We start from the raw sequence: 25,863 nt of genomic DNA on the forward strand, positions 1-25,863 counted from the left end.
ATCTATTACATAAGATTTTATTAGCAAATACAAAATATAAAATTAATAATGACAACTTTTTTTTAATTGTTCCTATGTTTAATAAACTTAAGTTATTAAGTTGCTTTATTTTTTACTTTTCCTTGATTTTATCTGATTGCATCACAATTTTATATATAATTGTAAATTAAACATTTGTTTTATGCGAAATAAATTATTTAAACGTAATAATATTTTATTTATAAAATATTTTAAGCCTCATTAACACTTTAAAATTAATTAAACTTCTTAATTAAAATCTTAAGAAACAATAAGTAGGTATATATTTGAAAATAAACCCTTAATTAATTGTTGAAGTGAAGCGTTGCGTGAACGCGACGTGAATGATGACCAAACTAAGTTGGTGTAATTGTGATGCGCGCGCATATGTTGACGTCTTAATGTGAGATTAGGAGATAGTCCTGATTTAAAAATGTATAGAAAGAAGTCCTCGAGTGTTCAGTAAAATTGTCTAATACAATAAAAGTACCATTCATCTAAGTCTTGATTTTTTTCTAGGATGGTGGGCTTATATGGCAAAGAGACTAATATTACCATCTCGAAGTTACCTTTACCCTTCCACTTTACCTAACTTAGCTATCCCAGAAGATTTTTTTTATCACAAACAACACGAGTTGTTTAGTGATAAAAAAAAGTATAAATCCATTTTTTTTTTTTTTATGTTAGAGGTGGCAAAGGAGCAGGAGGATCACCTGATGGAAAGTGACTACCACCGCCATGTCTGATGTCCATTCTGCAACACCGGGGGGCTTGCAGGTGCGTTGCCGGCCTTTCAGGAAGGAGTACGCTCTTTTCTTGAAGGTTTGTTTTGTTTTTATTATAGTTAGTTTATGTTTAATGAGAAAAAATAACTTTAAATAAGTGTGCGATAATTAGTCATTTAGTGAGAACGATTGGCTATGACCAATGGGAGTACAGTACAGTACTAGCAGTAAAGATTAACGCGAGTGAAATGGCCGGTAAGTTTGAAATTAAAAATGGACTCATAAAAAAAAGAATGTAGTAGCTTCTACATGTCGTCTCTGAGGAGAAGGTTTGTAGCTTATTCCACCACGCTGCTTCAATGCGGATTGGTGGTGGTCACATGTCGCAGATTTAAAACCGATACATATGCAGGTTTCCTCATTAAGTTTTCCTTCACCGTCGAGCCTGAGTTGCATTAATTACAGAGCCTGTATTAATTATAAATACAATTAAGCAATTTAAGCATATGAAAATACACTGATTCTTACCTGGATTCGAACCCTCAATAATTGGTTAAGATTCGCATGTTCTAATCACTGGGTCATTTCGACTTTTTAAAAATGTAAATACAATAACATTGAAATTAGATTACACAGATGTTTGGTAACATAAAAAAATATCCGTGAGTGTTTAAAATCGTAGCCACAATACCGGATGATGTTTTGATAAATGATAATGTTCACGCGTTATTGGGCTTGCATCCCTGCGAGATGAACACGTACACACCGATATAGACCACCGTAGCGAAATGTATACGGCAAATGTGACATTTGAGTTATGACGGAATTTTTTAGTTTAATTTATCGTTTTTAAAACAGATCACATTTTTGTTAAATCGCTTCTATTTTGTACTAGTTTACGGTCGCGTCTTCGCTTATCGGATGAACAGGTATTAGGTATAAAAAATAGTGTACATCCTTCCTTAGAGCTCAAGCTCGCTTGATACCAAATGTCGTCAAATATGGTTTAGTAGTTTGGTTGTGAAAGAGCGACTGACAGACAGACAGAGTTTCTTTGGCATTTATAATATTGTAATAAGTAACTGAATAATTTAATTGCCTGGAAGAGATCGCTGTTTAAATGATAAGGCCCCCTCTTGTACATCTTTCTTTAATATAATAATAATAATTGATGTGTGTTTATTGATGTACTACAATGAAAAGTATTTCGATTTGATCAGATTTGATTCTAGTGTGAAGTTGCCTTAAAAATCGCGATGGCGTCCGCCCAAAGTTACTTTTAATTGCATTTTAATAATGCAGAAAATTACTGACTAGGGATTATAAATTATTTTTAGGAAATCGACACACGATTGAAGAATCGTTGTACCGTAGATAATAGCAAACTTTTATAAAAATCATCATGTTTTTTACTTTGACTACCTTAGAACAATTTTATCATTGTTTTAGAATAAGAATAATGTAACAATACAATTGGAAACTTTTTTATTTACTTACTAAATCAAACATAACAACATTATGCGCTCAGCTCGAGCGCTAACCTATTCCAAAAATCCCATACGCAAGTCGCAATTGTTCGCAACGACGCGACGGACCTCGCCTTGAAGTAACTTTCCTCTTGAGAAGAACGTTTGTAGCTTATTGCACCACTTTGGTCCAATCCAAGTCGGTACACATGTGGCAGAAATCGACCCGGTTTTATTCAGTTTGATACATGCCGGTTCTCTCTCAATGATTATTTTTATACTCAAAACAATCGTTTGAAAACTTAGTAGTGCTTGCTTGGATTAAACCTTTCTGCAGTTAAGATTAAGGTGTTCTAGCTTAGCTTTCTCGGCTTTATATACAACCAAATGCTTAAAGAAATATTATAGATAATTGTTGTATGTGTAAATAGCATCTTAACTGACCAATTTAAGAGGATTCAAAGACGTACTTCAAGTTTATTAAACATTGGTCAGCAAGGCCGGACCGTAAGTGTACACTACTTAGGGGCCCACCTAACACATATCTGAACATAGACTTGAATTAAATTAATTGAATGGGTTTGATTAATCGCAGCACTCGCAGGACTGCAAACCATACGATCTGTTTAATTTTATTAAGTTAGGGATTCTTTCGCATTATCGTCATCTATTTTTGACATTGACTTGACTTAGCTGGGGCCCCCTTGAATCCACGGGGCCCTGGGCTGAAGCCCAAAAAGCCATACGGTATATCCGGCCCTGTTGGTCAGATTAAATAATTCGACTTCTATCTGAATATATTAGTTGCCGATTGCGTCATCGGATACCATCGAACTAGTACTAGTATTAAAGTCAAGTGAGTTAATTACACTTTAATCAGCCGTTCAAAACCCGGTGGTATTTATCTACGTAGGCGATAAGATTATATGTAACGTCGAATTAGTTTAGGAATAGTGTACCTACAACAAAATCTACAATAGTTAATTATACAATATTTAACACTAGCTATTCCCGATTGGAGGGACATTCAATAAAATAGGGGGAAGGCATTATATTATTTTTATTAGATTAATATCATCATCTACAGACGATTCCGCATCGATTGGTTATAGTGTTTCAGGTATTTTTCACGTGATTGAGGCACAAAGAATCATTTTATAAATTTTAAGTTTGAAAATCCACAACAGCGCGATTTTTAAGACATTTTCTGCCTCGCACAACCACTCTGTGGAACCAGCTTTCGCCGACGGTTTTTCCGAACCGATACGACTTGGGAACCTTCAAGAAAAGAGCGTACTCTTTCCTGAAAGGCCGGCAACGCACCTGCAAGCCCCCTGGTGTTGCAGATGTCCATGGGCGGTGGTAGTCACTTTCCATCAGGTGAGCCTCCTGCTCGTTTGCCACCTATGACATAAAAAAAAAATCGTCATTTTATATGGTTATGAAAAATGATGCGGAATCATTTTGAACGAGTTACTATAGCAATATCTATATAGCAATAGCAATTTAACTTTTAAGTCTGGACTAAACATTCCTAATCTTGGTTACCTTGGCTTTAAGAGTAAAAGGAATTTCAAAAATGTTAACACAATTCTTCTTTATAATTCTTTCGTAAGATCTAACTTGGAATACTGCTCAACCGTCTGGAATCCATTTTACTAATCTCCTTTTGTTCCGTTAAGAAAAAAGAATTGAGAATTTATTAAATGTTTGAATCATAAAGTTCTGCCGCATCATAAAGACATACCATATTTATAAAATCGTCGATTGAAGGAATTTTGGCTTCTTAATTTTATTGATTTTTTTATCTACTAAGTAGGTAACGTTATATCTAGATGTCCCTTAGTTAATAAAAGCAGTCCCTTTTTTCATATAAGTAGATATAACTAAAACTAAATATCCTCAAAACTGTTTTATTCTCAGAGCTTGTAAAATATATAATAAATTTTAATATGAATATTGCTACATGTACAAAACAAACTGTAAAAATAAGAAATGTTATTTTACTTGTAAATTGTATTTAACTGTATAAAATTCTTGAATTGCAAAATAATTCCATTTAATTATTTAATAATTGTTTTTCATTAAATCTGTCGTATGCATGATTAATTTGATATACTAGACATATGATTCCATCTGATTGATATTTGATTAATTTAATGAATTTGCTATGGCTTTCTACTAAGGTTATTGCGCTTTAAATGTATTGCTTATTATTGAAAACTTTATTGGTCAATTTATTTAATGTATTAATTTAATTTATTGTGTTTCCTAAATGATAAATGAAAAATTTAAATAAATAATAAGTTGAACAGCACGAAAACTAGTTGCTTCCACATATTATAAACTTATATAAAATTCGAAAATGTATCCGTGGTAGTGACTTTAAAGGTCTACCGAAAATACCAATATTTCTTTGCTTACAAAAGCAGTTAATTCAGAGATAATTTATTAAAAAAAAATCTCATGGTAGGTATCTTCAGATATATTTTTTGCGGTTTTTCGAGTCACGAAAAGTTGACCGAACGAACGTTACAACAAAAACTCAAAAATACTGTAGGTACATACACACCTAAATTAATATTTATTTATTCTTTATTGCACATCAATGCTCCAACTAAATTTGACATTTGGATTAACAAAACTTGCATAACGAGGTTATGTCAGAGACAAATAGGAATATTTGAACTACTGCTTTGTAAAATTACATTTCTCTATGATTTTAATCTAATAACAAGCTCTTTAATGTCTATCCATCTATATTATTATTAAAGAACAAGACAAGATTAGTACGTACTCGTTACGCGCCCGCGCCGCCGACAACTGTCAACCCCAATTATGGCTTCCATGACACTTTCGCGCGCTTGCTTTTGAATATAGAACGTTGAGTCTTCAGGAATTTTATTTCTTTTTAATTTTATTTATTTGTGTTCAAAATAACTACAATGACTTTCTTGAATAGAGAATAAACTTTTATAATGGAATTAAATAATATATGCTGAATAATCACTTGATATTTACTTTCTATCAGGCGAACTAAAAGATAAAAAAGTAAAAATCAGCAACTAAGTTTATCGCCTTTGATTGAAAAGTGCAGGACATAGAAAGAAGTAGATAAAATCAAAATATTCTTCATTTGATCGTCATTTTACAGTGAATTAAATGTAAAGATACCACCGGTTTGGAAAGTAGATATTACCGACAAGGCAATCGACAAGAAACTTAGTAGGTTCTCTTTTCAATCATTTTAATTGCATAGTATGCTTGTAAAGTACAATTATTTTTTATATATTCTGCCATCTTTTATTTAGTAATATGTATAATAATATTTATAAAAGTTTTTTTGACATGAGATTTAAATTATTTATTTAATTCGTCCGCCCTATGACATTTATCGTCGTCATTTACCTAGTAGATACTCCTAATTTACCTATGTGGACAGGATGGCCTTGCTAGTTCAAAAGTGTACTTCAGATGTAACCGAGTCTTGACTGCACCAATCAATCTTCTTCTGTTCTAGTATCTTCCTGTCTGTTCCACCCTACTTGACTTAATTAGCGAAAACGTTGACAGTTCCTAAGCTGTCAAAGAACTGTCAAAGAACCTTTCGCCTTTAAAGCTTCATTTCTGTTTTGGCATCGTGACATTGGCGAAGTTATCTGCCCTTTTGGTTCAAATAAAAGCCATAAAAAATGTACAAATTTGTATTAAATTTTCGTTCTTGAATTTATTATTGAATGAATGAATGAATGTTTTAGTTATGCCTCATATAGTCATTCATCTTTTTGTCATACATATTCCGAATGGAGTAAGTTTGATATTAAATCGGGTAAATGGTAATTATGGCAGGGGAGTAGGTATTAGGGGTAAAATTCAAAAGCGATTAGGTTTTCTGAAAACTACAAGAAAGCATTTTAAATCTTACTTTTGAGTGATAGAGAAAGTGTAAGTACTTAAGTCGTCAGTCAGGAATTGCAGAAGCATTTTATTAGTTTAAAATAAATTATATAGGTATACATATTTTATTAATATTCAGGCCTATAACATTTTCATAAATTTGTCTCATTTTATCAAAATATAATTTGATAATTTATACGAGGAATAAACCGTAATATTATTACAAGAGAGGCGCGTCTGGCAGTCGAGTCGGCGGGTACAGACGTTTTTCAAGATTTTACACTAATTCGATGCGACGTGCCTCCGTTCTATTCCCGGCTTGGCACACCGGGAATGCAATACGACGGAAATTTCAAAATTATTCTATTAGATTAAAAATACTGAAAACTATAAGCATACCATACCATGTGCATTATTCATATGCATACATAAAACCTTATTTTATTATGACGCATATAATATTTCACCACATGTAAATAAATAAAAAATTAAGAACATTTTATGTGTATTGTAATTTTTAGTTTTTAATTATATTTCAGAATCTACTTATGTACCTACAATAATTTATGAAATATCGCTATTTATTTTTTATTTCTATGTACTTACTGATAAATAATATAATATTCTACTGATTAGCCTAGAGGTTGACTGCTGTATTTTATGCTAATTACTCTAAATTGTAATAAATAAACTATACATATAAAACACAAAGCTATAAAAAGGTGGTATACCTAACCTATAAGGAAAATAGTTGCCTAAAAAAATTAAATGTTTTTAAAGTCATTTTAATTATTAGTTTCTGCAAGAGAGCAAAGATTTCTTCCGTAATGCCATATTTAATGTACCCTACTTACTAGTATAAACATTCGTAGACTATAGGTGGGTACGTACTTAGATATTATATTTTATTTTTGATAAGTACAAACAACCACTATAATTAGCGTAATTCTTACAGAACTTCATAATGAGATTACATAATAAAATTATCGTCCGAGAAAAAATATTGTGAATATAACTTTGAAGGAATATATGTTTGACAATAACATCTCGATTTGTCTAAATCCGGCTCCATAAAACCAATTTCACATCCGCGCACCGATACTTCCACATAAACTTTTCAAAATCAATTACATAAAAACTTCATGTTCATTTTCTAAGCTATAAATAATGTGAGTTGACGTGTCAATTATTGTGACTCAAAATTGTTTCCCGCTCGACTTTTTTTTATTAAGGCGGGAAAAGAGAAACCACGCCTCGTTGAGTTAGGCTACTACTTACTCATTGAAACACCCATTACAACTATTCGTTTAGAAATCAATTTAACTACTTCCTGTTAAGGTTTATTTTTCCATGAATAAGCTTTATTTCTAAATGTTTTTCTATTAACGAAATTGAGTCTTAAGAATATTGGAATAAGATCGATATATTTTTTAATCTGTGCTGTGGGTGTGTATAAGGGGATGTTTACAAGGTATTTTTTCGTACACACATGTTGTCATTGGCACGACTCTACTAAGAAGCCAGATCACGGTACAGACTCCATTAGTTCGCACATTAGCTTGAGTTAGTTGAATTATTTAATTATGGTAATTCAATAAGGTGGTGTATTAATAACAATTATTTGAATTTTAATCAATGTTAAACCGGACACTAACATTTGTTTAAATCAAGTGCGACATTGTTGTGATTGTGAAGAGAATTTTCACATCAATTTTACATCAGATTAATTAATTGATAAGTGTTCAGTAGACTGTTTTGAAATGGATCAAATTAAAGGTAAGATTTCTGTATAATTATAAACTGATTTCCTACTACCTGCTTGCCTGCACATGCGGAATACTTTTTTATTGAGTTGTTTCTATTTTGAACTTTATTATTTCAATAATATGATTATGATTAAAATAAGGTACCTATTTATAGATTATATCGTTACACAGTTATTATTTAACCAATCATATGTAACCATTTCCAATTGTGTGTAATCTTGTTAAAATGATCCAGCGTTAATTAAGAAACAAGTGTGAGAATTTTAAATATAAAATCGATAATAAAAAATAAGGAGTTTTTAGAATTGTCTAATTGCAAAAAAAACTAAATCTAATACATAAAACTTATACCAAAATATGGAGCGCGTTTCGTAGAAGGTACTAATCTATATACCTAATACATAGAAGACAACGTCTGCTGACAGTTTTGTTTTGATAAAAGATTAACTTAATAAGTATTTACATAAACAGTAGTATATAGGTACATATTACTGATGACCAAATAATAATAAAAGGAAAAAGTGCTCAAAGCAAAATATCGACTAATAAATGGTCCATGTCTGAGTAAAATCATCCTCTCCTATTAAGTTAGGAATATATATCTCCTACGGAGATAAATACGTAGCAGAATTACTTGGATCACATGTAGGTTCTCTCACGATGATTACCTGTACAGTCGAGCACATGAAAAGTCAATGATGTTTATTTTTTATCCATAGATATTCTTGGTTTTTAATATTGTATTCAACTGCCTAAAATACACATTAATATTTTAAATTGTTTGGTTTAATTCGTTTAATTAAAAACAACATTTCTATATTTGTTATATCTACTCAATAATTATTAACAGTTATTTAAGGAATAATAAATTATTGAGATATATCCGTAGTTATTATAACTACGATCGTTTCCCATATATAGATCTCAACTCCCGAGATGCCGGATTAAGAATTAAGTTTCAATGGTTGTATGTGTATAGTAATAAACAGATAAATATATTTTTTATGAAAGTCGATACATCGGTTTTCTTTTGTTATAAAAAATAGGTGAAAAGAAGATGAAATTAATTAAGTCCGAAATCGGGGATATGTTGTTTATGCGGCGCCTAAAAATGTTCTGAGGCTAATTTTAAATTGAATAACTTTTTATTAAATTAAAGCGATGACTTTGTACTTGTAACTTAAAATCATTCAATATATAAAAAAGCTATCTATATAGAACTGGTGAATTGTTCTCTATCGAAATAAACTTGTCATGACTCTTAGTTGCCTCTACTCTTAGTAGTCCTGTGCTTAAACTCTCTTCCGTCATGTCTCCATGTTCCAATATATCTCCTACGTCATTTAGGCATTTGTTGGGATAGCTTTCATGTCCGAAATGTAAGAAAGATGCCATTAATGTAACTCATTATTATAACTTATCAAATAAGTATGAAGGATATTTGCACAATAAAAATGATCAGATGATGAGAAGGTATGGTAGGTGTTTATAGACAAAATGCAAGAAAAAAAGAAATCAATTTTTAAATTAACCATTTCGGTACATGACAAACTGTGACAAAAATCCAAGAGACAGTTGTTTTCTAAGTATGAATTTAGTTCGATCGAAATTTTGCCAGTAGTATCACTTAGGGAAACTCCATCAAAAATATTTTATTAAATTATTAATTAGTTTGATCCCCTCATCAACTAGACTAGAAAATATTTGATTATTTTCAAACAACTGAACAGATTTTCATGAAACGGCTAAGAACACACGGGATAAAATTATCTATGACACAAAAAAAAACTAAACGAAAATCGGTTCATCCGTTTGGGAGCTGCGATACCACAGACAGACACACAGATACCCAGACAGGTTAAACTTATAACCCCTCTTTTTACGTCGGTGGTGTAGTGTAATTTAAAATAATAAATGATTAGGGAATGCCCCTTTGCAGCGTTTTAACACCAAATAAATAATATTCAAGCCTCATCGGAAAATTCAGTACAGTAAAAGTCGCATTTCGTGTCAAAAAATATCTCGATGCAATAATCACATAGAACAGTTGCTCTATCGCTGCGTAAAACACTTTCGTAATTATAATATTACTTCAAATGTCACTTTTAGATTAAAAATATAAAACAAAAGTATGAAACAATATACCATGCATATATATAATATGCATATTATATATAAGTAGGTTTCAATTGGTGTATTTAACGAATTCACTTAAACTTGAAATTAATCGCACGTGCGTGTAAATGAAACTGATAGTGTTGCGTGCAAGCCGATTGCTGATCAACAATGACGCACACACGCCGACCGCCCAACCATGCCATTACTAAAACAGCATATCTCTTTTAGATTTTACGTATTTATGCACACAGTCACATATACATGTTACATTTGCAACAAAAACACATACCGATTCAAAAAACTCGAAAACAGAATATCCTTTATTCAAGTAGGATCTTGTTAGCAAATTTTGATCGTGATATTACTGTTTATTAGTAATGTTCAAAGAGAAGAGTGTACCGAAAATAAACTCAGTTGTCAGTCAACTGGATACTGACATCAAATACCATGATATGATATATATTATTGTTACAATAATAGGCATAATAAGTAGTGGTGTGAAATAAATATTTATTGATTTTCTGATCACTTTTGGTTATTTCTGAGTAGTTTAGTTCGAGGGTACGATACGAAGCAAGTATTTTTTTAATTCAAGTTTCAAGAGCCCAGAGGTGTTCCGGGCACTATCAATGTAAAAGGCACAGATTGGATCCTGATCCTTTATGCTTTAGAATTTATTTTTACTCTCACTTGTTTCAATATAAATAATTTTAAGTGAAGTTTTATATTATATACTAGAAAATGATCGTAAAACCTTCATGCACACATATAATTTAATTCATCAATGTAAACTACTCACCAACATTCGATATACTCATTATCAAATGATAATAGATATTTATATATAACTATTATATATGCTAATAAATAATCTTATCTTTTTTCAGAATCCCAACAAGGCAAACAAGACGTGTCGCTAAAAAATTATGATACAAAAACACAACCGCAAATTAATTACAATATTAATACGTCTAATTATCCAGAAAATAATCATAATCTTTTCCAAATGATTAAATGTCATGAAGACAGCTTATTAAGGCTACACCACCTAACTGCTGGGCGTCAAATTAACAGTACTTATGATACCAATTATCAGAATGATCTATCATGGTACCCAAAAGATTTTCAAAGACAATACATTAAGCCAGTCGATTACTTGGCGTATGAGGATATGAGACGCAAATTTGATGAATCTAAAGGTGCGAAAGAGAGAGATGTACGCAAAGAGTCTGAGGAGGAAAAAGATGGAAAAATTGATGAAAGGAAAAAACCAAGAAGGAATAGAACAACATTTACAAGTCAACAACTGGCAGCATTGGAAAAAGTTTTCGAAAAAACTCACTATCCAGATGCCTTTGTTCGAGAAGATTTGGCAACGAGAGTGAACTTAACAGAAGCTAGAGTACAGGTACCTTATATTTTAATATTTTTCGAATATTTCTATATTTGCATTTCCATTTTTAAATAACATTAACTATTAAATTAAGAAAAAGGTCTCCTCTCCCTTTGATGAGAAGGTTTTGGAGCTTATTCCACCATGCTGCTCTAATGCTGGTCGGTGGATAAACATGTGATAGAATTTCATTGAAATTAGACACACGTAGGTTTCCTCACAATAATTTACTTCACCGCTGAGCACGAGATGAATTAATTATAAAAACAAATAAAGTAAACAAATTCAGTGGTACTTATCTGATGCACCTAATACCTTCTAAGGACTGAGCCTTCTCATCTCTTATTTTAATTATGTTAAAATTTATTTTTTATTTATTTCCATTAACTATTTATAACTATAAAATATTTTTAACAGGTTTGGTTCCAGAACAGACGCGCAAAATTTAGACGCAATGAGAGATCAGCTTTGTCATCTCACAGAACGTCAACCAGTCAGAGTTCCCCAGAACCTATACCAGTACCTATAGGTATCCCACAAGGTGATCCTCGGCAGGAATACAATCGTAACCCAAAAGAACCTTGGCTACATCACTTTCAAGCCAATAACCTTAACTTTAACCTCGGAATTCCTATTAGCAATTCAGGGCTATACCAAAATGATTACAGTTTCATGATGCAGAATGTAGGCAACAGGCAATACTCGAACTCAAATACACTAATTGGACAAAATGTGCCCAGTTATGGAAGTACATCAGACAACAGTTATGGCTCCTGTGCCTTAATTGGTGGTTATAATGGAACACTACAGCCTGCACATCATAGTTCGTACAATTTGAATTTAAGACTTCGTCCCCATGACTTTAGTATAAATAATATAACACTGTAAAATGGAAAGCAATTACAAAATTGTAAATAATATATGTACTGATTTTACTTCATAATATTTTGAATTATATGATACGTTTAATTTTATCAGATTTTATTTTTCTCACTTCTGACCTATACCTATTGACAAAACAATAATATAATTTCGCACGTAAGACAAAGTTTCAAAGGCAATGATTTTAGAATATAATTGCAAAATAAAAAGAGTAGCGATGACAATTGTTATAATTCTTTATTATATTATTAACAAAACAAATTTACTTTTCATAAATTGATTACATGAATATAAAATAAGAATTAATTAGTAACAAAATACTTTAATCAATTTCTGGTTTGCTAATATTATTACAAAAACAGTTTAATAATGATACGCCTAACCGTATTTCGCGCTGCTTCCCGCTAAATGGTAAATAAAACTATAAAAGACTTCTGAGTTCTGACAGCTTGACATATGATGTTCGGAAAGTCACACTAATTCTCCTTATAATCTATTATTTCAACAACTATCAACAACAATAATTTGTCGACTACGCTACTAGCTTGCACGAATGTTATTCTACATTAGAATGAACATGAACTGATATTTAATAGAAAAGTGTTAGCCGAGCGAAATTAGACAAAACCTGTCCCGAAATAGATATTTGAGGTGTAAGACAAGGCGAACTCTTTCCGAATAAATTATTATTAATAACTGTTTTACAAGATATTATGATTGTGGTAAAAAAAGCATTCATAATAAAGTATATATTTTGTTCGGGAAAAAAATATCTTTCTCATAATCCAGACACCATATAACCGACATTCAAATTAAATATACGTGTTAATAAGACATTAAATAAGTTCTTAAGACTAAAAATAAAATTATGGTATCTTTTACTATGCTTCTCATAAGCAAGCCAAACTTGCATCTATAATGTTCACACGGCAAGAAAAATTTACACATGCCGTTTAGAAAAGAATTCTTAATTTGAAACTTAGATATAAGAAACGACATAGCGAAGTAAGAGAAAGAACAAAAATTATAGATGCGTTAAACCACTGCAAGAAATTTAAGTATAAGGCGGTCGCTTGCACGTCAGGACAAAAATCACCGTATGAGCTGGCCCCACTTGAAAAAGAAAACCACAACATGGTAAAATGGGAACATCAACTGAAAAAATATACACATAAAATCATAAAGCAGAAATAATTGGAAAGGCTCATTGAGAGATCCTTGATAAATAAGTAACTAATAGAAATTCAATACAGCAAAAAATTTAAATTTTTATTTTTATTTTTTAAAACAAAGTGTTCAATATAATATAATATATATTATTAACTACTATTGCTACTAATCTATTATTATTACAATTTAATAAAATGTTTATATTTTCTATGAAACTAGGAATATTAGCGAATGCAGTCAGCAGAACCTGTTAGTGGTTATTTACTCTGTGGCCCGCGCTATTTCTATAATACTTGGACTTGCCAAAAATGACATTAAAATTAATAACGTGTAAAAGGCATTTAAAAAAAAACAGATTATTAAAAACTCTCTTCCTAGTTATATTAAATATTATCTATTGAAATAGTGACCATTGTGGCCTATATTACTCAAATTGGTGTTAATCTATAATGAAAAGAAGATTTACTGAAAGTTTTGTAGTAGAGAACAATGTTTTTAAACAGTATTAGCAAGACGTTGTTGTTTGTTTTTACAGTGGCTTTAGCGTCTAATATAGCCTACAAATTTTATCACAAGAAGAGGAAGAAGGATAAGCCTGAAATAAACGAAGTTATTATGTTTTGTAATGTCGCTTCACCTTTAAAACATAGCAAGTATTCACGTTGCAAAATATCGCACAGTACGGATCGTTTATTACACTACATAAATGCTCCTAGATACAGTGTAGATGTTTGCATGTATGTTTTAACAAATCCAGATATAATAAACGCTCTTTTAAAACTGCATATTCGCGGTGTAAAGGTACGTGTGATATTGGACGCTGATATGGCATTTGCTAGTGGAACAGGAATAAAACGATTCGATAAAATTGGAATACCGGTCCGGTGGATGAAGTCGACTCATTTGATGCATCATAAGTTTTGTTTGATTGACACATCGCATCTTGATGTCGAAAACGAAGATTGTACACCATTGATGATTATTGGGTCATTAAATTGGACGAACCAAGCTGTGACCGGCAACTGGGAGGATGTAATAGTGACTTCACAGAAAGATCTTATTAGACAATATCAGAATGAATTTGAGAAACTGTGGTTACAATTTAAACCAATTGTAGTTTTTAGATTGAACAAATGTTAAGAAAAAGAATAGTGTAAAAAATTTGATACTATTTTTTATTTATTAATGTAATAAATATAAGTACTGAACTATGTACATATTTTTGGTTATAGTTAACTTCTTTTTTCATATTTGATTAATACTTGGTTGTTAAATTTGCATAATTCATATTGTATATCAATGACAGATCATTTTTCAGTTATGAAATGAGCCATGAACACTTTTACTATGTCATACAGATAACTTTGAAACAGATGTAACATCGTTAATATCAATACTGTTGAATATGGCCCTACAATTTATGAATTTATTTTGAATCAGGATTTATTTTGAAACCGGGCATTAGTCTGATTAAGCAAAAATCCATCTTAGCAATAAAAAATGAAAGTAGTGTGTTATTTAAAAGGTTGACTTTATTGACAAGGAGTTAAGTGTCTTCTAATTTTTAAGTCTAATGTATTTCAAATTACTATTTTTTATTGATTTCATATAACTCAAAGCGTCATTGTGATCTTTATTAATAAGATTTGTTAATAATATAAAGAAATATAGATATATTATAATAATGTAGTACTATTATTATCATTTTGAATCACTATATTTTCTGTATAAATAAAACATTAAATTTTAAAAATAATACAACAAAAAAGTTAAAATTGATTACAAAAGTAAAAATAAAATGTATTATGCAAAACTACCTACTAAACAATAATAATAAGCAATCATAAAAATAAATTGCATATTTTTTTTTATAATCACTTTAAATAGTGCTGCTGTAGTACTACTACATTATTTCTTGCCATGTATTGAAATAAAAAGAAATTGATTCTTATTTGTACTGAACCTCATCAACTAAAATTGACAGTTAAATTTTTTTTCTTATGGATAAAGGAAGGAATTTTAGAATTTCTACCATTAAGGGGTTGAAAATTGTTTGGAAGTCTTTCATTTTGAAGATAGAAGCATAAAACTTTATTTTTGGACACCTGATTAGAAATGAGTAGATTCATATTTCGTTTCGTTTCTGTATATTCTAAGGGTTGAAATAGGATTTGAAAATTTGCGTGGAAGTCGGTCATTTTCGAAGTTAGAGCTATGTGGTAGTCTGGAGATCCTAACGCACGAAAGTTGAACCACAAAAATGGGGTACCTATACTTAAATTAATGTAATATTTTAAATGAATCTGCAATATAATCAACTTCTACGCGAGCAAAGCCGCGACAAGCTAGTAAGATGTAATATGGGTTTATTTAGGCCGCGTTTAACGCATTTTTGTAATACAATCTTTAGGTGCGTTAAGGCCGCTTTAAACAATGTTCAAAAGTTGTTTGTTCAATATATTGTAGTATTACTAAATGTTCCACATCTACTTAATAAAATACGTATAATTCCTTAGTGCGCTCGCCAAAATCTTATTGGTATCTGGTAGTTATAATTATCACTAATTATATTAATGTGCTATAAGCACTGCATGTTAAAGGTGAAAATAGAACATAAGATTTAGGGATGAAAATACAAAACCAATTTATTTCCTGGAAGCCAATACTATTATCACTTTTTCCTTGTGTATGTAATTTACTTTTAGATACGGATATTTTTACGAAAGTACCCCATGATTTCATGTTCTAAAACATAAGTATAACTCAACGCAGTTCGTTATTCTGCCGATACCAATCCACACATGAAACTACTCTTGGATTTTTGTTTCATTATAGTCAGTTGCGACCAACGCACTAAGGTATTACAGACCTGGTTTCTTATAGGTTACATCGGCATTAATTTACTTCCATGATCTCTGCATTCACTAGGAAATGTAGATGTTTGATGATGGCTTATGGTATTTTATATGCTGTGGATAGAGGAACAATATCCAGCAGTCACTGTCGGATAAAACTAAAATAATCATTTCTTTTCCCCTGTTCATTTTGGTAATTTTGCAACACATACAAAAATGTTATTAAACTTATTAGATGATAGATAGATCATCTGACTGCTGCCGTATAATGCCATTTAAGGAAAAAAATAAATAAACGATGGAATAATATGATCACTATATCGTTTTTACAAAACAAGATTCTCAAACAACTTATGTATGAACTGGATAGTGTTATTACTAAATTGCTTAAAATAAATTCTATTAAAAGCATGAACAATGTTGGTGTTTAAAATAAACACAGCAGACGTTTTATTAACAGTCATATACCGGGTTATGTGGGACTCCTACCCACTAAAACGACTTCAATGGCCATCCTCGGCAAGGACCGGAGAGACTCAGGGATCCTGTCCATATAACGCATCTGCAGCACCTCCCGCAGTGTTCTGGCGGAGCTTTCCTCAGAAGGTGAAGGTGATCTCGCCCCACGCACTCCTCGCTAGTGCGTACGGCAGAACGAGTCCATCCCGGCTGCTGTCCTTCTCAGGGCCGTCTGAAATAGAAAACGTGTGCATTCACAGCCAGTCCCAGGATCATGCCCCATCTTTTAAGCCCCAGGCGTCGGAGCCGTTGCAGGGTCGAGACTTTGTCGACTTCGCCGAGCATGATCGGCCCTTTTCCGTTCCACCTCCATCTGGACCATGACAGTCTTACAGAAGGAGGCTACGGTCCTCCACGCCGATTCCTTGGGACTGCGATTTTCGTTATGATGCTTGTAGTGATTCAAGAGTACATTGGAGGGTAAGGGTAAGTCATCCACGTTGAGGTAATGTGTGGTGTGGTAAAACAATTATATAAATGTATATATATTTGTTTTACTGAGAAAAGTTAAAGCATTATGGCTGAAATTTTTAAAAAACTTGTTTTATCTTATATAAATGTAATTTTTGCATATACATAACTAAAAGGTAATTTGAAATGCATATTACATTTTTTGAACGTATGTAACATGTCACTGTCATAGTTTTATATTATCTACTTCTCGTAGTGTTTACTGTAAACTTACATATTATGTATAGTAAAAATTGGTTGCAATATATTAAATTTGTATTCAAATAACATATGTATTTGGAAATGACTTAAGTGCGATAATTCTTTGTACTATAAGTTATATACTATAAGTTTTCATGGTTGTATGTGTCTGAACATTTTTAATGAGTTTCAGCTTGCTGTTAAGTAGGGGGCAAAGAGCACTTTTACGAACCTTATACTATTTAGAGGTTATTTGTGATAAACTAAATTGATTAGAATATTTCTTATGTAAGAAGAGATATCTTATATTGAAAAGTACGTGCTTTTAAATATTTTTGTAAAATGGTCAATGGTCTTGTGTCTGGAAGACTCGCGCTTGTTACAGGCAAGTAAATAATAGGTATTTTAAATTGCACAAATAAGATTACATGACATAAAATAATGCTATATTAGATTTATTACAGTTCCATATTTAATTCCAATTATTATATTCAAAAGTTTATGCAATAATATAGCAAAAAAATCCTAGTTTTTAACTATTCTGAAATAAAAAGCCGATAAGAAGATTCTTGTATTTTGACGCAGAAAGTTTATGAGATACCTTTTTTATTTCCAGGTGCTGGGTCTGGTATTGGCCGAGCTGCTTGTCAAGTGCTATCTAGAGAGGGTGCTACAGTTATTGCTGCAGATAAAAATTATGATGCAGCATTGGAAACCATTAAGAAATATACTGCACTGGCCTCTGGTTCAAATGGTAAATATTTTAATTAGAATCATTACTATTGTGGAACATTTATTACATTATAATAACTTTTATGTTAAACTTAATATTGTTGTTTAAAAATTTGAAGTTCTACTGTTTGATTTTGATTTGATCAAATAACATCAGATGGTTCATTTCAAGGTCTGCTTAAAAATTATAAATAAATCAATTAAGACACAAAGTGCTCTATTTCAAACATATTTAGAATTTACTTATTTATTTCTGTCAATTTTTGATGTGGCATACATATTTTTGAATTGGTCAAATCAAAGTGTAAATATTTACTTACCAAAATATTGTAGGGAGGGGATTGCTATATTGTATATATATATACAAAGAATTTTTAAACTGTTTTTCTCTTTTTATTCTCGTTCCACCAGCAACTGGAGATCACACTGCTCTGGAATTAGATGTGTCAGATCCAAAATCAGTGCAGAGTCTATTACAAGCTGTTCTAAAGGAATACAAGACACCACCAAGGATAGTTGTAAATTCAGCAGGTATAACAAGAGACAATTGGTTGCTGAAGCTCTCGGAAGAAGATTATGATAGTGTACTTAATGTGAACTTAAAGGTAAACAATTTTAACTTGATTAATTTCTTTGTATTTTTGTATAATTGTACCAAGTCCAAAAAGTAAATGACTAGTAGGACATGTTGAGGAATTAGGAGATGGAATAGTAAGTACATTTGAATGTTAACCAAAGATTGGAGTCTTAAACCCAAATGTTAACCAAAGATTGGAGTCTTAAACTCGGGCAAGTAACACTGAATTTTCATATACCTACTTTAGTGTTTATAATTCATCTCATGCTCGCCTTGAAGGAAAACATTCTGTGAAAACCTGCATGGATATAGAGCATCATCAAATTTACTAGCTATTACTTAAAAAAGTAGATAGTTTAATATTTATTTTTTACAATTAATATTTAATTTACACTACATATTTCTACATATTAAGTAACTATGCTTAAAATTATTTTCATTGTTATGTATGAACCTGCATCTAAATCAAGTGTAATTAGTAACATTCTCATGTTACTATCTAGGTTAGCTTGAAGTAATCTTTTACAGCTTTCTAATATTTATATGTTTCGTAGAACATAATTAGTACAAAAGTATATAACATATTTTGTTAACAAACTAATCCTATTCCAATCCCAGGAACATTGTCAAAAAGCAATTTTAAAAAATTGATCAATGTCAATCAAAACAAATATTTAAGGATAAGAAAAGTGTTTATTTATCATTTTGGTATATATTACATTTTTTTTTCAGGGAACTTTTCTTGTAATGCAGACATTTGCAAAGGCAATGACAGAGGCTTCAATAGCGGGATCAATAATAAATATATCAAGTATTGTTGGAAAATATGGAAACATAGGTAAGTTTATTAAATGTTTATAATATAATAGTTTTTTATCTACACATATTATATGTTATGTTTTATTACATTCGAAAATGAGTTATAATTTTAGGGCTTTGTGCAAGCCTGTTTGGGTAGGTATTTGAATATATTACATATCCTAAAACCAAGCAGCAATACTAAATACTTAGTATTGTTCCTATTGTTGTTTTTATTTTAAATAAAAAAAAAATGTTTTTTAAATGTTCAAATCCAAATCCATTTGACCCATCATTACTTGTTTATACTAATCTGTAATTGTTTTTTTTTTAATAAATTTAAATATATGAAATATTAAGTTTGCTATTGAAGTAGGTTAAGGTTTTAATTATTGAGTGACTATATTTTATTTTATAGGTCAATCCAACTATTCAGCGAGTAAAGCTGGGGTGGTTGCCATGACACAAACCGCTGCTAAAGAGCTAGGAAAGTTTAATGTAAGGTAAGAACAAGATAAATATTGCAGTAATATCTTTTTTTATCATTATTATAAATTTGAACACTGTAACACAACACAAGTAAAAGTTCAACTAATAAGTTAAAGAGGTTGGTTTAGTTAAAAAAGATATCTTATGTATTGTTATAATGAGGCAAAATTTGTTTCATTTTCATTTAGGGGGTAATCGTTGGAGCTAATGATCCAATTCTAATTATTTTTTTTCATTAGTAGAAAGCTATATTATTCCTGATTACAATAGGGTAAAAATTATCTTTATATAGTATCATTATCTGTATTAATAAAATGCACCCTTGCAAAGCCGCAGCGGGGCACTACTACACAATATAATAATATTTTCATGATATAACTTGCTTATTTTTATTTGTTACACAAAATGTATTTATGGTTTTAAAATTACCCATAAATTGTAATCCAATAGGAGACATAATTAATAGTATTTCACAATTACTATAATCTTGTAAATTAAGTTAATAAATTTAATAATTTTTTTTACAGAGTAAATGCAATTCTGCCAGGTTTCATAGATACTCCAATCGTTAAAACGGTACCAGATAAAGTTATGCACAATATGCTGAAACTTGTGCCTTTGGGGAGACTCGGTGAACCTACTGGTTAGTAAAGATAATGATAAAAACATTTATATATTAGTCCCTTGCTTATAAATGCAATTTATCATAAATTGTATACTTTAGTGCAATTTTTTTGTCTTCTTTGAATAAACTAGACTAATTAGAAATATAAATAAGAGATATAGAAATTGTTATATAGTGCAGGCAGATAATACTTTATCACAGTTACATAATGCATAACATATATAGTAAGTTTAAAGGACATAGTAAATGTTCCACTGCTGAAATTTTCAATTGATACATGCAGGTTTTCGCACAATGTATTCCTTCATCACGGGCATAAGATAAATTTTAAGCATATAATATTTAATCTTATTGTTTTTAGGATTAAACGGCTTAAGGCTTACTAGTGTGACATTTACAGTCTGTTACGTTTCTTTTAATTTTTTTTATTTATATTTCAGAGGTTGCCGAGGTCATAACATTTTTAAGTTCAGATAAAAGTTCTTTCATAAGCGGTGCAGCGATCGACGTCACAGGTGGATTCTAAAAAGAAAGCATTATTTATGAAGAAAATTATATCTATTACCCGCTCGTTTCGCTGGGCATTCAATAAAAACAATAAAAAAGGGGGAGAGGAATTCAAAAAAATAAAGGCCTATTGACAATTCCGATTTGATTGGTCATATTTATATATGCTTATGTTCAGTCGTTTTCACGTGATTGATGCTCAAATAAAAATCATTCATTATATATACAAAAGTTCAACTATTACACATCACTTAGACAAATATAATATTGTTACTTGGGTTTAGTAGTATTTGACAAAAGATGATAAGCTGTAAGATCTATTGAGCTATCAATATGAATATTAGACAGACCTTATGCAAGCATATTTAAGAATCTATTTTCTTTGACATTTTGAAATCAAGTCGTATTATATATTATTTGTAAGTTACAATTTGTTTTAAATTTTACATTTAAACATTTATTCGTTTTTAAATCTAAACATTTATTCCTTTAGACAAGTAATTATATTTAATAAGTAATTTTTTGTACACATGTTTTGAAATGTTTTTTCAAGTTGGAACCAATTTTATATATACAATATATATAATATAATCTTTACATAGTTTTGGATCAATATGATATTATGTATTTTAAAATATAATATTAAATTATACTCAGATGGAATTGTAAATTTGTGACTTATTTTTTTGAACTTTTGATAATTTTTAGATATATATATCATGTTAATAAAGACTGCTTTACTGTTGTTATTTTGCTTGTAGTTATTTACCTGGATTGTCATTTCACTTTATCGTTGAATATTTGAAAAACAAAATAAAAAGTGGCTAGGTATAAGGCCGCAGGTCCCGACGTCCTGGATTTAAACTCCAGGTTGGGCCGATAAAATCTATTAAGTTTTTGTATCGAAAAATTAACGCTCTGCGCCTGAATTCGTGACGGATTTTCCGTGCCATCAGATTATGATAGTTACGGAATAGAGAATGTCTGTGTTTGCACACACACTTGTGTGCTATATGTCCTGATTAGTTGGCTGGTCCCCGCCGTGACAGAAATCGGCTAGGACCACATCATTCCGTTGCGAGGCTTTGTGCTAGCCCATCTGGATATGTAGTCATTCATCACATATTATACCTTAATCGATTTAACAGCTTCCATAGGAGTGTTTAAATAATTCGCTTTAGTACTTTCTTGGAGTTCAAGTTTATTCTATACAGATTTGTGAAATTGTTGCAGATGTAGTTAGTTTCGCATCTAAATATATTAATATGGATTTTTAATATGAATATCAGTTTTGGAAGGTAGCATTGAGCATGTGATTAGAGCATACCTTTTAAGAAACATTAAATTGTTGATGTTCAAGGAGCTTCACCTTAAGTATAACAAGCAGCCGGATGAAACCAGTGTTCTGGCGATCTCCCCAGACCAGATTTTTATGAAACATCGGCATCACATGGGCGCACCGTTGGTTAACCAAGGGGGTTGGTTAACTCAGACTTAACCAAAGGGGCCGGGTTTTTATTTTAAAGCACTGATGCTGTAAACAGTATTCACCTTTTTTATTTATAAAATATGTACAGTAGAAATTGGGACAGTAGAAGAAAAAAAGTATATAATAGAAAAACTTTATTTAGGTGTATTTTTCGCTTTCAACTTATTACTTTTTAAAGCTGCTTTATTTTTCTGTCTTTTATCCTTCATGAAGGTCTTATATTCAGTTTTTCTCTTTTCATCAATGATTTCCTTGTACTTCTTTTTATTGTACTTCTGGAACTCAGCGTCTGCTAGTAGCTCATCTACCATAGTTCTTTTCCTTTGTTTTCTTGTTAATCTTTCATTTACATGATCCACTGGCGAGTCCATTATTCGACCAACCTGCAAGGAGATTTACGATACAAATTTATTATATTACTTTTTACTAAAGCTTCAATTTGAAATATAGTTTATGTATCTGATTACTACTATTTTATTTTCCTACTATTTTTTTTATTCATAATTTTTACATGCATGTAATTTAAAGATTAACATCTTTAATATACATGCATCTAAAATATATATGTAACATCTTTAAAATTCTAAATTTGATTATAAATATTTATAGGCAAATAATTGCCAATTAAACAACACAGTACAACACATGGTTTTACTGTAATCTTATAAAATGTAAAAATAATCTTAAGTTCTAAGGTCAGGTTCTTTAACATTGAAATGCTTCTCAAAAGAATAAAATCTATTATTCTTACAATTATTTGGTGCATATATATTTTTATAATATCATTGATATCCTTACCTGGAAATACTTGGGTAGGACTTCCATATCATTCTTTTTATAGAAGTGTTTGGGGTCTAATGCAGATCTCATTTTCAGTACTTGAAGATCATTCTTAAGTTCCTCGCTAATTTCTGGAGTTTTCATATTAAACCATCCAGGTCCTTTTGTTTTCTCCCTTTCTCTCTATAAAATATACAGTTAATGTTGAATATAATTGAAGGCAAATAAACATGCATTATATCTCATTATTGTGTTCATATTATACTTAAATACAATTATGTTATTAAGTAGACCTATCAGAAAAATTATGTTAATTTGTTGTATTAAAATTTGATTTAATTTATTATCTTATAATCATACAAATTTCACATTAAATGAATAATTCTGTTACTTTAAATATGTGGGAATGTAATGTTGTGAAAATTTAAATTTTATTAAATAGTTTTTTTTTTTCTTCAATAACAGTAAAGAAACTACATCTTATACAATTAAATAATAATAATAATAATTTTTTGTGTGTTAAAACCCACACAAGCAATACTAAATTTTCAATGTACTTTGTGTTATTGTTTGTTGTGTTATTTGTGCCTAATTCTTCTCATGCTCAGCAGAGGAAAACATTGTGAGGATGCATGTGTTGGATCAAAATTTGGAATATGTGTATCATTGGAGAAGAATGCTGGAATAAGTTCCAGACATTCTCCAGAAAAAGGTTTGTCCTTAGCCCAGCAGCGGCACAATTACAAGTATTGTGGAGTGCTTCAGATCAAATTAAATAATCTTTACTACATTATGTTAAAAACAATTAAGATTAAAAAAGTTATGTAAGACATACACTGGGGATCATTAGAAGGTTACCTTCAACATGGAATAAAGGCAACAACATTATGTGTAAATATCAGGTGAAAAGTGAATAGTTAAAAATGTTTAAATATAAATAAATTGCAAAACTGTAATATAAGATAGATTGGTTTTATTAAGTGTTACTTACCTTGCGCATAGCCTTTAATCTCTTCTCACTGACATTGTATTTTGGCAATCTATGCGCTTTCTCTATTCCCGGTTGGAAGACGGACTTTTTCATTTCTTTATCAACGTCTACACCACCAAGATTGGATTTCAACTTGCCAGTTTCCTTGTCCAGTTGGTCAAAGCGAAACAATTGCTTTTTTTTCTTTTGTTTCAATGCTACCATGTGTGTCCAGCCCATTTCATCGTAAAATTCGTCGAATTGGGTGTCTATTTTTAAACCTTTTAATTTATTTTGAACTTCATCTTCGGCATCTCGTTCCGCATCTAATTCTTGCTTTGTTTTCTCGAATAAATCTAAGATAGCTTCGATTTTCTTGTCTGTTTCTGAAATTATTTACATTTAAGAGTAATTCTTAATGTTTAATTCCAAAATATAAAGCAAACATTAGGAATACTAACCTACAAAGAGTTTATCTTTCTTGTCAAGTAATTCATTTTTTTCTTGGAGTTCATCATCACCTACAGTATCTATGATGAAATCCATATTGATTTTTATTTAATATAAAACAAATTCGTTAAATTAACCATCCATTTATTTTTATAAACAACGGATAAATAAGACACACGTGACAACTGACGTCTGTCACTCTGTTGTCTAGTTTGATCAGTTATGTCAAAATCAAATGGTATTATTGACATTGTCAAGTTTGATAACATTGCCATAGCCAGAAAAAAAAAACAAATTAATTTAATAAATAATAAAGTAATTCATCTATTATAAACTCCATAAATAATATTTAAACAATATTTGTACGGATTTGTAGTAGTTTAGGTTTTTTTCCGTGAAAGGTATCCACATAATGTTTATAAAAATGATAGGTAAAATTGTAATAGAATTAAGGCATGAAATTTTAGGTCATATACCTTTACATACAATACCTTGTACAAGTTAATATCTTGATTTTTTGGCAGACGAGCTAAACAGAAAATATCTAGTAGTTAAAAAAATAACATTTTAAAATACTTGTAACTGTGACGAGATGGTGTACGTGTATCATGTGTGAAATACTTTATTGCACTAGAAATAAATTATAGCGTAATTTACATCTGTCAAAAGGGTCAAGCTAACTTGTACAGGGTATAGCTGTACAAATTGGTTTGTGTAGTATAAAAAAATTATTTTGATGAAATATTTCCATCTCATAACCATTATAAGTATATGAGTGCAACTATATAGAGTGCATGCAAAAAAATAATACACAATCTTGATTGTAGAAGGAATACAGGTGAAACAACGTACGTCCGTCTCGTCACGTACTTATTTTCAGTATGTTGGATTGTTTGACGTTTATAGCTAGGTACCGCTCCGCTTCTTACGGTCGTAATATAATGTTATATTGCCTCAATAAACTCTGTCTTTTAAGTAAAGATTTT

At 30.6% G+C, this 25,863-nt stretch overlaps 4 protein-coding genes across 5 annotated transcripts; 3 read left to right on the forward strand and 1 right to left on the reverse strand.

Annotated features, from left to right (window-relative positions):
* The first annotated feature begins 7,631 nt into the window (after nt 1-7,631).
* On the forward strand, nt 7,632-12,311 carry LOC113392557 (visual system homeobox 1-like). Its single transcript, XM_026629052.2, has 3 exons — nt 7,632-7,882; nt 10,878-11,398; nt 11,801-12,311. The coding sequence occupies exons 1-3, from the start codon at nt 7,867-7,869 to the stop codon at nt 12,269-12,271; spliced, it is 1,008 nt and encodes a 335-aa protein (XP_026484837.2). The 5' UTR covers nt 7,632-7,866; the 3' UTR covers nt 12,272-12,311.
* Nucleotides 12,312-13,735: 1,424 nt separating this feature from the next.
* On the forward strand, nt 13,736-15,041 carry LOC113392370 (uncharacterized). Its single transcript, XM_026628770.2, has one exon. It carries the CDS (start codon nt 13,925-13,927, stop codon nt 14,573-14,575), a length of 651 nt encoding a protein of 216 aa, XP_026484555.2. The 5' UTR covers nt 13,736-13,924; the 3' UTR covers nt 14,576-15,041.
* Nucleotides 15,042-17,569: 2,528 nt separating this feature from the next.
* On the forward strand, nt 17,570-21,936 carry LOC113392369 (estradiol 17-beta-dehydrogenase 8). Of its 2 annotated transcripts, none has more exons than XM_064220972.1 (7): nt 17,570-17,849; nt 18,077-18,214; nt 18,604-18,797; nt 19,502-19,607; nt 19,986-20,070; nt 20,584-20,699; nt 21,122-21,936. In XM_064220972.1, exons 1-7 carry the CDS (start codon nt 17,810-17,812, stop codon nt 21,205-21,207), a joined length of 765 nt encoding a protein of 254 aa, XP_064077042.1. In that variant the 5' UTR covers nt 17,570-17,809; the 3' UTR covers nt 21,208-21,936. The 2 variants fall into 2 exon arrangements, with proteins under 2 accessions (XP_064077042.1, XP_026484554.1); XM_026628769.2 differs by having other exon boundaries at nt 17,570-17,845.
* An 858-nt stretch (nt 21,937-22,794) lies between these two features.
* LOC113392368 (deoxynucleotidyltransferase terminal-interacting protein 2) lies at nt 22,795-25,073 on the reverse strand. The gene is made up of 4 exons (XM_026628768.2): nt 24,889-25,073; nt 24,449-24,813; nt 23,476-23,640; nt 22,795-23,060 (listed from the first exon to the last, which is right to left on the reverse strand). Exons 1-4 carry the CDS (start codon nt 24,971-24,973, stop codon nt 22,812-22,814), a joined length of 864 nt encoding a protein of 287 aa, XP_026484553.2. The 5' UTR covers nt 24,974-25,073; the 3' UTR covers nt 22,795-22,811.
* Between the last annotated feature and the right edge of the window lie 790 nt (nt 25,074-25,863).

This window comes from Vanessa tameamea, chromosome 5 (genome assembly GCF_037043105.1).
Source record: "Vanessa tameamea isolate UH-Manoa-2023 chromosome 5, ilVanTame1 primary haplotype, whole genome shotgun sequence".
Taxonomy (NCBI): domain Eukaryota; kingdom Metazoa; phylum Arthropoda; class Insecta; order Lepidoptera; family Nymphalidae; genus Vanessa; species Vanessa tameamea.